Source organism: Nyctereutes procyonoides, unplaced genomic scaffold (assembly GCF_905146905.1).
Source record: "Nyctereutes procyonoides isolate TBG_1078 unplaced genomic scaffold, NYPRO_anot_genome, whole genome shotgun sequence".
In the NCBI taxonomy this organism is placed as follows: Eukaryota; Metazoa; Chordata; class Mammalia; order Carnivora; family Canidae; genus Nyctereutes; species Nyctereutes procyonoides.
Window position 1 is genome coordinate 10,168,968 of NW_026575021.1, and position 16,296 is coordinate 10,185,263.

General features: G+C 47.4%; 1 protein-coding gene across 1 annotated transcript; it reads left to right on the forward strand.

Moving 5' to 3' along the window:
* The first annotated feature begins 19 nt into the window (after positions 1–19).
* On the forward strand, positions 20–15,769 carry OCIAD2 (OCIA domain containing 2). Its single transcript, XM_055339166.1, has 7 exons — positions 20–159; positions 2,798–2,925; positions 7,443–7,539; positions 9,193–9,246; positions 12,842–12,889; positions 13,854–13,971; positions 15,589–15,769. The coding sequence occupies exons 2-7, from the start codon at positions 2,860–2,862 to the stop codon at positions 15,668–15,670; spliced, it is 465 nt and encodes a 154-aa protein (XP_055195141.1). The 5' UTR covers positions 20–159; positions 2,798–2,859; the 3' UTR covers positions 15,671–15,769.
* The last annotated feature ends 527 nt before the right edge of the window (positions 15,770–16,296 follow it).

Below are 16,296 nucleotides of genomic sequence, written 5' to 3' on the forward strand. Positions count from 1 at the left end.
GGAGGCGGGAGGCGGGAGGCGGGAGGCGGGAGGCGGGAGGCGGGAGGCGGGAGGAGGGCAGCCGGGCCCGGCGGCGGAGCGCGGGGAGGCGGCGGGTCCCGCGGCAGCTGCGGTCGCGGCGGGCTGGGCGCGGCTGGTCCTGGATCCGCACCTGAGCAGGTGAGGCCGCCCCGGGGCCCGGCGGGAGCGACGGCGGGGAGCTGGGGGCGGAGGGCGGAGGGGGTGCTCTCGTTCTACTGCCCGGGTCCCCAGGGGCGGGGGGGGATCCGGAGTCGCCCCTTGCTAACCCCTCGGGGCCTGGCTCGGGCTCCGGCCCCGATCGGGCCGGTGGGGGTGCGGGGGGGGGCTTGGGGTCGTGCAGGTGGCCTCAGGCTGGGGACGGCGGACTCCTGCGGGCTGACTCCCTCCGCTGCGACCTGAGCCCGCGTCCTGCTGCGGGGGCCCCCCGCAGCCCCCCTGCCCGGGGGTCGGAAGTCCTGCAGCCCCAACCAGTGAAAAAGTAGAGGGACCCCAAACCAGACCCGGGCCTGGTGATGGGAGCTGCCCCCAGGAGACAAGGCCTTCCCGGGGGGTTGCTCGGGTGGGCTGGGGATTCCCTGGGCGCCAGGGGGCCTGACCGCCGGAGCCCGGGATCTTTGCCCCCTGATCTGAGGCAGCGGCAGAGCTGCCGCCTGAGCCGAGATTATCTAACAGGACTTCAGGCCAGCGCAGACTTCCTGGAGATCAGCAAGAAATAGGGTCAATGTGACAGCTGCTCGTGCTCCCCCTGCAGGGCACTGAGCTGGGGCTTTATGGACCTCAGTCCCCCCGTCCTCATCCCTCATCCTTGCAACAGCCCCTCAAGCCCCTGGCTCGCTCTGTGCATTACCTCCACGTCACAGGTGAGAAAGCTGAGGCCACAGACACATTAAATCACTTGCCCCAGGGGCACCTGGTGGCTCAGTCGGTTAAATAGGGCTCCCTGCTCGCTGGGGAGCCTGCTTCTCCCTCCCCCTCACTTTCCCTCTGTCAGATAAATAAATGAAAATCTTAAGACAAAAAAAATAAAAAAATAAAACTTGCACAGAGCTAGCAAGAGTAGAGTCAGGACCTGAACTCAGGCCTCTGACTCCAGGCCTCTCCAGTGTAGGGCATCCGCAGGCTGCCTCTGTAATAACACATCTGAGGTTAAACCGTGCCCAGCTAATGGTCCCCTTGGTTCACATGCCTGGCAGTTGAGTGGGAAACAGAATCGTGTGTGACAAGGTTGTCACTGTGCAGGGAAGTTGGTGGTAGTCCAAGAGGCGGGGGCAGCAGAGTGCAGTGGCCATGGTTGGGGCCGGGCGGGGCAGGGAGGGTCCATGGTCCACCTGGAAATACGCCCATTCTTGCCAAATCACTCTTCTGAGCCATGTGGTACCAATAATTCATTTTCTCCTTCAGAAACTCCCACTCCTCTGTTCCTTATTATAATAGTGTAATAAGGAATATACTATTCCTTCTCAGTCATTTGCCTTGGCCTGTTTGTTTTGTTTTTCTTTTGTCGGTATTCCCTAGGCCTCAATGTTCTCATTTTCCAACACTCTTTGTAGACAATTGTATTTGTGTTTCTCGCTTTACCTATCATTTTTATGACAGCAGCTCCCAAGCTCCTGTTCCCCGCCTGTCCCTAATCTGTAACTCCAGACCCAAATGATCAAATATTCTAATTCCTACTGGCGGATTCCAGTGCATGCCCCCACGGGGCACCCAAATCCAACACTTCCAAGCTCAAGTTTATCATCTTTATCCTTCCCCAGGGTCTTGGTTCACGCCTCTTCAGGTCCTTGGCTGGACTATTACAGCACCTTCCAAACTGATCTTCCTGTCTCTGGAGTCCATCTACCCCTTGAAAGCTCAAGAGTTTTAGTCGTTTAGCGCGTGCCTTTGGCCCAGGGAGTGATCCTGGAGTCCTGGGATCGAGTCCCACATCGGGATCTCTGCTTGGAGCCTCCTTCTCCCTCTGCCTGTGTCTCTGCCTCTCTTTGTGTATCTCTCCTGAAAAATAAATAAAAATAAATAAATAAATAAATAAATATAAATAAATAAATAAATAAATAAATAAATAAATAAAATCTTAAAAAAAAAAAAAAAAAGAACTTACCAGAGAGAATAGACCTTTCTTCTTCTCCTTCCTTAATACCCTGTACAAAGCTGTAAGGGAGCCCCTTGCATGTTGGGTAACTGCCGACTTGTCTATATTCCCCTTTAGACCAGGAGCTCTTGCAGCACTGATTTTCCCTTATCCATCTTTGTGTTCCTTGGCCCGACACTACTGTGTGTGTGTGTGTGTGTGTTAGTGACCTTGTAATGAATTAAAACTTTGATTAGGACACAATTTTCTTAAGTAGTAAAACTGTGCATAGTGTGTCACTTCACTTTAAATCTGATCCGTCACCATAGTGAGTTAATTTGTGTGTGTTAGTGGGGGAGAAGCATTAGGACGTGAGTTTGCAGGGGATCCCTGGGTGGCTCAGCGGTTCGGCCCCTACCTTCAGCCCAGGGTGTGATCCTGGAGTCCCAGGATCGAGTCCCACATCAGGCTCCCTGCATGGGGTCTGCTTCTCCCTCTGCCTGTGTCTCTGCCTCTCTCTCTCTCTCTCTCTCTCTATCTCTCATGAATAAAAAAAAAAGGCCTTGTGTTTGCAGATGGTGGCAGATGAAGACTGATGACAAAATGAAAATAAGTTTTCCAATTTGGTGAATTGATACTAAGGGTGTTTTTAAGGTTGATATGAAATTTAGCCACAGCATAGTGACTCCCTTCTACTTTACTTAGGCCTCGGGTCAACAAGTAAGCTGACTACACCCAACCAGAAGAGAAGCAAAGACGAAGGCATCATGGCTTCAGTGTCTACTCATGGAAACCAAGATAAAGGCCCCCATTTGCCACCACCAAGCAAGCAGGTATATTTTTAATTCGGAAGTCTGCCAACTGAAGAGGACTATCATATAACGTTCCTTAAGCCTCATCCTTGAATGGTCACCTTGCTTTTTTTCAGCCTGGCACTTTGTTGGGTGGGTTCAAAGATAGTGGGATGGGGAAGGAAAATATTTTTTTAGCTTCCTTGAAAAAGAGCCTTTTAAATTTTAATTTATAAAATCCTTTCTTTACTCTTCCCTGCTCAGAATCTAGCCTAACTCGCTCTTACGTAGGCTGTCAAGACTGGAGAAATTTCATTTAGCAGAGCAAAACTCTTAACTGAATCTGACAGGATGATACATCATTCTTGTTGTTTACATTTTTGTTGCCAAGGCTAATCATACTAAGTATATGTTGCTGACCGCTATTCCCTAACAACTAAATTAAATTAGCAATCAGATTGAGAACCCTAGTGTTAACATGGGCACAGTCTTTCAAAGTGTAAAGAATGAATATTATATGTTTCGGGGCCACAAACATAAAGCAAAAATTAAGTATCATGATGGGTAAATGGAGTTCATGGTCTCTAGTGTCAACTTTTCCAGCTAAAAATAATTTAATGAAAGAGGTGGTATTTAAGGAGCAAAGTTTAGGAGAAGCAAACAGACAAATGATAGCAAGTCATAAGGAAAAGAATTCAGACACCCAAGTTGCCTCTGTGAAATAGAGAACCATGAAACATTTATGGCTGTACAGGAAAGGAGCACCAGAGCTCCCCTGGGGAGACCGTGCGGCAGCATCAGGCTTGACTTCAGGACTCACAGCTATTGTCATCATCTGGATCCCTGATCCTGGACGTGTATATAGGTGTATGTTTGGGACAGAGGAGGGAGGGAGGCGTTCCCTACGTTTGCCACAGCCATAGGCAGAAGCAAGAAGAGGTATTTACACTGAGATAAGGAGTGCTTGCTGAGGAACAAAGGTAAGTGGAGAGTTCCTTCTCTGACCACTGTCATCTGTGTGCTGTGCTGTGGGGAGTCGTAAAGAAAGAAGACAAAGGTTACCTACTCAAGCTATTTATACAACTCGGAAGGCATAGGTGCCAAGGGGTCCTACCACCCTGTCATCGTGCAATATGAAATGCTTGGTACAGTGCCTAGATGATGGGGAAAGTACTACAAAGAGTCCAAAAACAAACACTGGCAAAATCAGACAAGGCAAAACTCAAAAGCCAAAGAGCTGCGCCCCAAGAAAAACACTAAAAGTCCAAGAGGTAAATGACAGAGGTCTTATGTAAATAATTCACAAAAAAGGAAATACAAGTGTGACTTGTATAGTGAGGAACCAATGAAATAAAACTTGTTTTTAAAAAATGAACCACCCAGAGGATGGAAAAAATAATTATTTTCGAATCGCCTATCTAATAAGGGCCTAGTATCCACAATACACGAAGAGCTTTGACAGCTCAACAACAAAAAGACAGCCCAATTTTTTTTAAATGGGCAAAGGACTTAAATAGGTTTTTCTCCAAGAAAAACTATATGAGTGGCCAACAAGCAAATGAATAGATGCTCAATGTCACTGGTCATTAGGGAAATGCAAATCGAAACCACAGTGAGATACCATTTCACAATCACTAGCGTTACCATAATTATAAACAGAGAAAGGGCAGCCTGGGTGGCTCAGCGGTTTAGCACCGCCTTCAGTCCAGGGTCTGATCCTGGAGACCCGGGATCAAGTCCCATGTGGGGCTTCCCGCATGGAGCCTGCTTCTCCCTCTGCCTGTGTCCCTGCCTCTCTCTCTCTCTCTCTCTCTCTCTCTGTTTTTCATGAATAAATAAAATCTTTAAAAAGAAAACAGAGACAATTTAGTCCGTTTCGCTTAAATTAATCGAAAAATTATTTTTTTAAATTTTTTATTTATTTATGATAGTCACAGAGAGAGAGAGAGAGAGGCAGAGACACAGGCAGAGGGAGAAGCAGGCTCCATGCACCGGGAGCCCGACATGGGATTCGATCCCGGGTCTCCAGGATCGCGCCCTGGGCCAAAGGCAGGCGCCAAACTGCTGCGCCACCCAGGGATCCCCAATCGAAAAATTTATATCCAAAAAAATTTAAGGTGCTAATTTGAAAAGAACGGAAACAAAAGAGAAAATGAGAAGTGTTGACAAGAATGTGGGAAGACTGGAACTCTCATACTTTGCTGGGGAGACCGTACAATGGTGCAGCTGCTGTGGAAAAAACAGTTTGGCAGGTCCTCAGCAAGTCAAGCAGAGAATTACCGGACGGCCCCGCAGAATTGAAAATCGATGTTCAAACAAAAGTTGCACATCCATGCTCAGAGCAGCTCTATTCACAATAGCCAAAAGGTGGGAATGACTCAAATATCCATCAGTAGGTGACTGGATTTAAAAAAAAAAAAAAGTGGTATATCTATTCAAGGGAATATTACTGAGACACAAAAAGGAATGAATTAGTGACACCTGCTACAACATGGATGAACCCTGACAACATGCACAGGGAGAGAAGACAGCCACGAAAGGGACCGTATGGTATGTATATGATGCCACTTAGGCATCCAAAGTAGGCAAATCCATAGAGACAGAAACAGATGGGCGTGCCAGGTTGCTGAGGGTCGGGGGGAAGCAAGGAATGAGGCGAGACCCCTTAATAAATATGGAATTTCCTTTTGGGGCAATGAAAAAGTTCTGGAACTGGAAGGGGGTTGCGGCTGTACAGCCCCTGTGGATGTACTTAGTGCCTTGGATTGTATATATTAAAATGGTTAAAATGGTAAGTATTCTGTTTTGTATATTTTAGCACCATGAAAAGGTACCGAGCCTCTGTATGACGCAAGATGACAACCCAGGCAGTTGAGGAATTGCCCGAACATTCTAGAAGAAGGGCATTCTGGCTGAAAAATAGGTGGATTCTCAAACACATTAGTTATGAGAGAAACGCAGATGAGAAGAAAATATTACATTATACCGATTAGACGGTCGAAATTCAGAAAACTGGTTAATGCCAAATGTTATAAAATCTGTTCTTTAAAAAAAATAAAAAATAAAAAAATAAAAATCTGTTCTTTAATCTGCTAAGGTTCCAGCTTACAGCTCTTAGGCAGGCTCTGTAGGCACCGAACATTCAGGCACTGCTGCTGTGAGTGGTTAGTCACGTAGCCACCGGGGAGAGAACTCTAGCAAGACTTTGTAAAAAAAATAATAATAATAATAATAATAATAATAATAATAATAATAAAAGGCTTTGTCAGATGAGGAATACATACGTCCTATATTTTGCTTCTGGGTTTGTACCTGAAGACATTCTCACAGGGGCACTGACTGAAAGGAGACGTGTGTCGGTGGGGACTTGGAGGCCTGCTGGAGAATCGACCGGCCGTGAGGACACGGAACTGGGTGTATGAGCAACACGGGTGGATCTGAAAAGCACAGAGCTGAGTTGAAACCATTTTTTAAGCAAAATGATATATAGAAGTCAAAGCCATTTGCCTAAGAAAGATGCGTGCACCCGCAGCGATGAACGTCTTGCAACAACGGGTACCAACAAATGATGCACGTCAACCCCGCAGAATGGCAGCGATGGGGGGGGGGTGAGAAGGGAAAATGTAGGTGAGCGTGAGTGAGCATCCCCAGGGGCCTGAGTGACGGCCGTCAGTCCAGCGTGTAGCGTATTGACGTGAGCAAAAGGCTACTGCAGGTCTAGTAAAAACGATCGTGTCAACCGTGTCACTGGTTCCACGAAGCTACGTGCAGAGCACTTAAAAATGTGTAAAAAAACAAAAAACAAACCCTGAGAAGATAGAAAGCAGCGTATGCAGACAAATAAAAAGCAATCCGTTGAGGAGTTCATAGCCCAAAACTGCGTTGGGGAGTATAAATGGGTGAGTGGGGAGACGGCACCTGTACGTGACCACCTTGGAGCGCCCTGCTCGGAATGGGATCCCAGCTGTGTACCGTGTGCTTTAGGGGAAATCTCTTCGTCACCCAGGAGGCAGCACCGGCCTGGGTCTTAGGGACACTGAGGCAGGCAAAGGGAGCGAGGAGCATTTGCAAGCAGAGTGAGCTGTGTGGACAGACAGGAGCCCTCCCCGTGCTCCCCCCCCCCTCCTCCCCCTCCTCCTTCCTCCTCACTCCTCCTCCCTCCTTCTCCCTCCTGCCTCCCCCTCATCCCTCCTCCCCCTTCCTCCTTCCTCCTCCTCCTCCCTCCTCCTCCCTACTCTTCCTCCCTCTTCCTCCTCCTTCCTCCTCCCTCCTCCCTCTCCCTCCTCCCCTGCCTCCTCCTCCCTCATCCCTCCTCCCTCCTCCCCTTCCCTCCTCCCACTCCTCCCTCCTCCTTCTCCCTCCTCCCTCCTGCCTCTTCCTCCCTCCTGCCTCCTTCTCCCTCCTCCTCCCTCCCCCTCCTCCGTCCTGCCTCCTCCTCCCTCCTCCTCCCCCATCCTCCTCCTCCTCCCCCTCCCTCCTCCTCCTCCCTCCTCCGGGGCAAACAGAGCAGACGCCGTGCTAACGACCCCAGTCCGCTCACCGTGTACCTTTCCTTACAGAGCCTGTTATTCTGTCCAAAATCAAAACTGCACATCCACAGGGGAGAGATTTCCAAGATTATCCGAGAATGTCAAGAAGAAAGTTTCTGGAAGAGAGGTAATTGCGTCCCCTCTTACTCTTTGTTAACATACTGCCCACGTGTCATGGTAGAATTCTGGGGATGGTTCACCTCCGGGCGGGGCCTTTGCCCAGCAACCCCCGAAGAACGGCCACTTCGGGGGGCCGTGTAGAGGCAAACCCCGCCGAGAGCCTCTTCGGGGCCCGGACGGCATCTGAGTCCGGAGCGCCTTCCCCCATTTAGCCAGAAGTGAGGCTCACTCGGGGCCTGTTCTTCTCTGGGGGCCCAGGACACGTCCCAAGAGTGCTAGTTAGAATTTCTTGAAAGATTCGACCTTCCTGGGTTTCGCTAGACTCTCCCCTCCTCTGGATTCAGGAGCGATGTCAGGCTCAGGGCTTCACCCCGGAGCCAAGCCCGTGCGGCCCCTGGAGAAATCCCCTGTTGAACATTTGCGGGATGAGTGAAGAATGTGCCAACATTCCGCGGCTGCTTCTCTTCGAAGGCTCTGAAATGACCTTCCTCTCGCCAGGCCCGCCTCACAGGGACGAGGGTGTGAATTCATGCTGTGTGTTCAAGTGTCTTCCAATTTAAAAAAAAAATTCACGACTTGTCATTTGAAAATGTCAGGATAGGCCCACAGATCTAGCCCCCCGTGTTCTGCAGCATGGGGATGATTTATACTTGGAAATGCACTTTGTGATTTCTCAGATCGTTCAAGTTCAGGGTCAATCTTTTGGGAAGTGACACTTGAGAACTTGATAGTCACCATACATTATTGTCATTATTGATGGCACTCCCAGAAATCCATGGTTTTTAAAAAAATTTTTGCACCTATGAATCTGTAACTTAGCTAAGCGCTAGCAGACTAACATGTCAGTGTGACCCATTCATGTACCATCAGGTAGATGAGAGGGGAGAAATCGGTTGCTGTTCGATTTTTCTCGGTTGCTAGGAAGAGCTTGATGTTTATCAGCTCTCTTACTCTTGGAACGAGGGCTGCATTTTGATAGAACTGGATACGCCTTGGCCAGACTAACTTGCCTGCTTTAAAAAATCATAGCTCAGCACCACCCCGTGTTTAACAGGAATGTGATAATCTTGTAATCTTCAGAAAATAGGCAGATCCGAATTGTGCGGCCAAGTCAATTGGCCCAAGTCAAGTCATTCAAGACCAAAGGTAGGCACGGGCCTGGATAGGGTATAAAGAGCTTTCTTGTGCTGTTTTATTTTATTTTATTTTATTTTATTTATTTTATTTTATTTTATTTTATTTTATTTTATTTATTTTATTTATTTATTTATTTATTTATTTTTATTTATTTATGCTGGGTTTTTTTAATGTAGAATTGAACATTTCACAAGACACAGCTAAGTGTGCACGCACACACCGAGAGGCTGGTGCACGGTGGGCATTCAGTAAAAGTGGATGTCGGAGATGGAGGGGCATGCGGCTAGGTTGTCACACCGAACCTGTGTTTCGGGTTGAGTGACTGGGGCAGATCTCAAGAAAATTCTGCATGCAGTGTTTAATAAATATTTGTTGAGAAAGTATAATAACAAATGACTGAAAACTCGTCGCCAAGGTAGATAAGAGAGAGGGGGGAAAAAACACGCAGACTAATTTCCCCTGACTTCTGGGTGAGGTGCCAAGCTTTAAAATTGCAATATTGAAGGGCCTATTTCTTTCACAGCCCTGCCTTTTTCTCTCGTGAGCATGCTTGCCACCCAAGGGCTCGTCCACCAAGGTAAGATTCTGTATCTGTTTCATAATTAAACTTTAGAAAGCCCCGTTTTCACGGACCCTCCGGACAGCTTTCTGGCCCCTGGCATTTGTTTCTTGGTGAAGGATTTATTTATGCAGGTTTTTGCTTGTTTTCAGACGAAGTCCCCCCCCCTGCCCCCCGAGATGTCCTAATCTCCAGAATGAGTGGCTATGTTAGGTTATGTGGCAAAGGGAAATTAAAGTTGCAGATAGAATTAAGGTTGTCTGTCAGCCGACCTTAAGAAGATAAATCTGGCTTATCGGGTTGGGCCCAATGTCATCAGAAGTGTCATTAAAAATGCAAGAGTGGATCAGAAGATGGAACCAGAGGGATGGCAGCTCGGGAAGGGCTCTCAGCTCAAGATTGCTGGCTGTGAAGATGGAGCAAGGGCCCCCTGAGTCCACGGATGTGGCTGGCCCTCAGAAGCTGCAAAAGCAAGAGACCCTAGAGCCTCCAGAAAGGAATTCGGCTCTGCTAATACCCTGAGTTTAACCCAGTGCTCTGGTCCGAATGCTTGTGTCCTCCAGGTTCACATGTTGAAGTCCCAACCCCCAAGGTGATGGTGGTAGGAGATGGGGTCTTTGGAGGGGAGGTGGAGCCCTCCGGAAGGGGATTAGTGCCCTTGGAAAAGAGATCCCACAGAGCTCCCTAGCCCCTTTCATCCCAGGACAAGACAACAAGAAGTCCATGACCCCAAGTGGGCCCTCACCCGACCATGCTGGCTGGCACCTGACCTTGGATCTCAGCCTCCGGGACTGAGAACTAAATTTCTGTTGTTTATAAGCATCCAGGGTGCCATATTTTGGTGAAGCCACCCAGATGGCCTGGCTTCACCCACTGAGACCCCTTTGGAGCCTCTGACCTCCAGAACTGGAAAGTAACCAATCCATGTTCCTTTAGACCATGAGGTTTGTGGTTAAGTTGTTACAGCACGGGAAACCGGTGTGGTGCCTTTCTCTGTGCCCGAGTCCCTAATTTGAACAACAGAGCAAGAGAACTAGCAGCCACCCCGCATCTGCCCCATAGGCTCTCCCTGCCTCTTAGAGTTTCCCACTCTCCCTGTGTAGCCCTCTTCTTTCTGATCTCTGTCTACCAGGGCCCCCCAGAGTCACTGCCTGGTGCCCAGGTAACAGGAAGGCGCCTGACTTTGCTGCAGCCCAGCATCCTGAAGGCCGCTGATTACCAGGACTTTCAAAAGAGTTTTATACCCTGTAAATGTGAGGGAAAATGTTCTCATTCTTTTTGGGGTCTCAAAGACCACATATGTCGTGTATCTAGGAGACTCATGTTCACTCAATATTACTCTTATCTGTAAAGGTGATTTATTAAATATGATTTCATTTTTTTAAGATTAATTATTTATTTGAGGGGATTCCTGGTTGGCTCAGCGGTTTGGCACCTGCCTTTGGCCCAGGGCGCAATCCTCGAGTCCCAGGATCGAGTCCCACGTCAGGCTCCTGGCATAGGGCCTGCTTCTCCTTCCTCCTGTGTCTCTGCCTCTCTCTCTCTTTCTATCATAAATAAATAAATAAATCTTTTAAAAAATTTATTATTTATTTGAGAGAGACAGAGAGAGAGAGATCATGAGTGGAGGGATGGGCAGAGGGAGAGGGAGAGAAGTCCTTAAGCAGACTCCTCACTGAGCCCGGAGCCTTACACGGCGCTCGATCCCAAGACCCTGAGATCATGACCTGAGCCAAAATCAAGAGTTGGCTACTCCACTGACTCCACCGCCTAGGAGCCCGGATTTCATTTTTATAGCTGGAAGAGAGCCTGTTTATAGAAGTATATTCATCAATCAGTAGCAAGCCGTTGTCAGACCATTTCTGACAACAAAAACGTATGGCCCCAGCATCTACAGGGACGATGTTGTCTAGATACAAACGGTTTCAAATCTACAGTCTCCTGCATGTGTGCACATGTACTTTTCCAGGTCCGTGTATTGGTTCTCTATGGCTGCCAAATTCCCACAAGCCTAGTTAGTGACTTAAAACAGTACAAGTTTATTATCTCACGGTTTGGGAGGTCAGAAGCCCAAAATAGGCCTCCGGGGGCAGAAATCAAAGTGCTAGCAACGCTGCGGGCCTCCCCGGGGCGAGTGGGGGAGAGGCTGGTCTGGGGCCTCCCTTCCCTCCCAGCTTCTAGAGACCCACCATATTCCCCTGCTTGTGGTCCCTTGCTGGGCCTGCAAGCCAGCACCACTGAGGCAAGTTCCTCTGGCTCTGGCTCCGAATCTCTCTCTTCCACTCTCAAGATGAATACCTCTTGATGACATCGGGTCCACCCAAATAATCCAGGATAATCTTCCTATATTGAAGCTATGATTAGCAATCCTAATTCCATTTTCTTCCTAGTTCCCAGGGGTTGGGTATGGACACCTTTAGGACACCGTTACTCTGCCTACAACAGATTTTAATGTTTTTGTTTTAAAATTGTGATAGAAAAAAAATAAAAATAAAATAAAATTGTGATAGATAGATATATTACTGTGAAGCTCTAAACTGGGACTCTGTTGAATTACTTAAAAAGACAAGGGGGCGATGCCTCATTGCCTGCAACTAAGTTCTTAGTCCCGGGATCCCTGGGTGGCGCAGCGGTTTGGCGCCTGCCTTTGGCCCAGGGCGCGATCCTGGAGACCCGGGATCGAATCCCACATCGGGCTCCCGGTGCATGGAGCCTGCTTCTCCCTCTGCCTGTGTCTCTGCCTCTCTCTCTCTCACTGTGTGCCTATCATAAATAAATAAAACAAACAAAAAAATTTAAAAAAAAAAAAGGAAAAAATAAAGAAAAAAATAATAAATATTTTATTTTTTAAGTCATCTCCACACCCAGTGTACAGCTCAAACTTACCACATCGAGGTCAAGAGTCGCATGCTCCACAGACTGTGCCAGCCAGGAGCCCTGCCTTGACATCTTGATTTATTTATTAAGATTTTATTTATTTACTGAGACAGAGAGAGCTGGAGGAGGGCAGAGGGAGATGGAGAATCCCAAGTCGACTCTGCTCTGAGCATGGAGCCTGACGTGGGGCTTGACCTCACGACCCTGAGATCATGACCTGAGCTGAAACCAGTAGGTGGCACTCAACCAGCTGAGCCACCCAGGTGCCACCCCACACACCCCCGCCTCGATATCTTTAAATCAGACTTGAATTTTCTGTTTCATATTCTTTTTTCTAGACATTTTGGCAAGCTAATACTTGCTACTTGCCAAATATGGTTATTTGTGAGTTAAGTTCAATCAAGAATTGGCTTCTAACTCTTAAAAAATCACCTCTTCACGGGCACCTGGGGGGCTCAGCGGTTGAGCATCTGCCTTCGGCTCAGAGTGTGACCCTGGGGTCCTGGGATCGAGTCCCGCATCGGGCTCCCCATAGGCAGCCTGCTTTTCCCTCTGCCTGTGTCTCTGCCCCTCTCTCTCTCTCTGTGTCTCTCATGAATAAATAAATACAATCTTTAAAAAAAAAATCACCTCTTTAGATGGAGAATCTATATATCTTAAACTTTGAAGGTCTCTTTATACTTTGTAAACCTGAAGTCATAAACTGAAATAATAATGTTTATATATTGCTTCTTAGGTTATTTAGCATCTAACCCAAGATTTGGATCATTGCCCAAAGTTGCACGTAAGTCGTAGAAGTTCGTAAAAGAAAAGATTCGTTTTTTAAAAAACTGTTTATAGCAACTGGCGATAGGGACGTCAGGCTAACCGACTGCCTGTGTTGACTCTGAAAGATCAGTCTCTGTTTTTTGTCACTTTGCCATTCTTGGTTCATTCAGCACTTTCTGATACAGGGCTGAGCAGTAGGGCCTCCAGCTGCGACAAGCCTCTTTTTTTAAAGCCCGACGAAGAGGATGAACGAGAGGAAACCAACAGCAGAGCCTCTGAATGATGGAGCCATCGGGGGTTTTAATTCTCCTTTTGGCTAGCCTTTTCAAAATGGTTTCTGTAATGGACATAGCAAATGAGAAATGGCTTAAAAATCGGGGACTTTGTAATACCCTGACCCTAAACTTGGGGCCTCCTCCTATTCCACTCATGATACATGGACCTCTTGTGTAGGGAGGATGCACCCCAGTGTACAGCCTGAACCATCACTCCCAGCAGGAGGAGCAGGTTGGCTGTTTGTCCCCTGGGAGGTTCCCTCTGACTCGTGCCCTCTCTCCCCTGCAGGCAGGATGGATTGCTCCCCCTACTCCAACCCATAGAGAGAATGTAAGGGGTTTCCTGCCAAGTAATTTGGAAGCTACCTATAGCCACAACCCAAACCCCACCCCTTCCTTCCCTGGTGGCTCAGACATTTATCTGCCAACTGGGTCTCCCTCTGGCCGCCGGTCTCTGAGACAGCACCTTCGCTTGCTCTGTCCCGCTCTCCCCTAACCACCTGCTCAAAAGTGATGACATCACAAAGTCTCCATTTCCCTATCCTGCTCTTTAATGGGGAGATTCATCCCCAGAGGTTGTGTTGGTTGATTTATCATGGTAGTTTTCATGTATACACGACTACTGTTCCTGTAGAAAGTTCTAGAAGATAATTAATGGGGGAGATTCTGAACTTTTCAATGATCTTTCCTACCCTGCTTTTGCAGTTGCGGGTATCTTGGGATTTGCCCTTGGGAAGGCATCGTACATACGAGTATGCCAGAGTAAATTCCATTCCGTTGAAGATCAGCTACGTGGGGCTGGCTTTGGTCCAGGGCATAACAGGTTTGTGACTTTTTAAAAATTTTTATTGTTTTTTATTTTCATTCTGGTATAGTTAACTTACAGTGTTCTGTTAGTTTCGGGTGTACAATCTAGATGCTCCTTAGTCCCCATCATCCACTTCACCCATCACCCACCCACCTCCCCTTGGGGGACCATCCGTTTGTCCTCTAGCGCTGAGAGTCTGTTTTTTGGTGTCTCTCTTTTTTCCTTTGTTCATTTGTTTTGTTTCTTAAATTCCACATGAGGGATCCCTGGGTGGCGCAGCAGTTTGGCGCCTGCCTTTGGCCCAGGGCCCGATCCTGGAGACCCGGGATCGAATCCCACATCAGGCTCCTGGTGCATGGAGCCTGCTTCTCCCTCTGCCTGTGTCTCTGCCTCTCTCTCTCTCTCTCTCTCTCTGTGACTATCATAAATAAATAAAAATTTAAAAAAAAATTTAAATTCCACATGAGTGACATCATATGGTATCTGTCTTTCCCTGACAGACTTGTTTTGCTCAGCGTAATGCTCTAGCTCCATCCATGTAGTTGCAACAGGTTCATGATCTTTTTGATTGAGGGATTGTAATGAAGACAATCATAAAAAGTCAAACGAAGGCCCTTTCACGCCTCATACCATTGAACAATTTTCTGCATATCCATTTGTTGGAAAATGACCCTCTTTAGCTCTCAATTGTTGAGCTGTTGCAATTCAACTTCAATAATAATTATGACTCAGTTACCTAGTTCATTTGCTCCACATTACGTGAGCACCTACCATGTTCAGGGCAGCGTGCAGGTCTCTGAAGAACATCTTCATTAGCAGACGTGGCTTCTACCATCACGGAGCCGCACAGAACGTGAACAGGCTTCTTTGCTGCAAGACTTCTTGGGACCCTCCTAGGTTATTATGTATCATGGTTCTTTTTCAGAAGCGTGGGAGCTAAGGACATTCCCTCCGCAGTTAGAGTACCTCGGACCAGTCTCTGACACTCCCTGGTCTCCAGACTTCTCCTCCGTAGAGAATGGTGATCGGGACTGTTTTCGTGGCATGCTAAGGAGTAGAAATGATGATTTCTGGCAGGAAGTGCTCAGTATAGAATAGCTATTTCTGCAAGAGTATTTATAGGACTAATGGTGGGGACACAGTTCTCTAAAGACCCTCACTTGTCACAGTGGCTTCTATTTGAGAGGCAGCATGAAAAACGTGAGAAGAACATTGGACATGAAGATCATTATTGGCACTTTTTTTGGATGAAATTCTGGGGGTGTCTCAAACCACGAAATAGCTCCCATTTTTCTTTTAAAAATTAGGCTTGTGGACTTTAACATAGAAAATGTCTCCCGGGGCTTCTGGGTGGCCCAGTCGGTTAAGCTATCTGACTCTTGATTTCAGCTCAGGTCATGATCTCGGGGTCATGAAATCAAGCCCCACGTTGGGCTCTGTGCTGGGCATGGAGTCTGCTTGAGATTCTCTCCCTCCCTCTCCCTCTGCTGCTCCCCCACCACTTGAGCTCTCTGTAAAACAAACAAACAAACAAACAAACAAAGAACAGAAAGAAAGTATCAGCCAATGATGTTGTGTGAAGTAGACCTTTCAGGGTCAAGGCACAAACTTCTGTTTTTGCTTCCGTTCTAGGCACTGCCTGCTTACCTGTGAGGAATGCAAAATTAAGCACGGATTATACGAGAAGGGAAGTTCCCAGCCTTCAGCTTCCTAAACGTGTATCTACGGCTTCTGGAGTTTCTCCAACCTCTGAATTTGAACACATTCAAAATTTCAAGTGTACTTTAAAATAATACACGTGTAGTGGAACAGACACATTGTGATTCTCTCACTCTTTTGAAATGCTTTCCATGGGAGATTCTCAGTTGAACCGAGCGGTATATGTTTGTCTGCTATTTGAGAACATGTCCGGAGCATTCACACACCAAAAAAAGAAATTACGTGGCACCCCTTCCCTTGCTTACAGCTACGTGAAAAGAGCTTAGAGCCTTCCCTGATGCTTTCTTTCTCACTCTGCATTTGTTCAGGGTGTTCAGGTCTCTGAGAGAGGATGGGAATGAATGTAGGGAGGAACTTGGGAAGTCACGGCCCACAGAAAACCCATGTGTATAGAGGTAGGAACACCGGGCTCTAAGAGAGATTGTGTCTTACAGGTTAGAGAAGCGCTTTCTAAAATGTAGAGACTAAGATTTTTAATGTAATTTTTAAAAAATGTTTCCCTTGAAAGAGTTGGAATCTGAGCCCACGTTCCTTTAGTGACCTAGGTGACTTTCTCCTCATCGGTATGGTGAAGTTTTGGGAAAGCCTGTCATGTTTAGATTACTTGTTTAGCTGACGGGT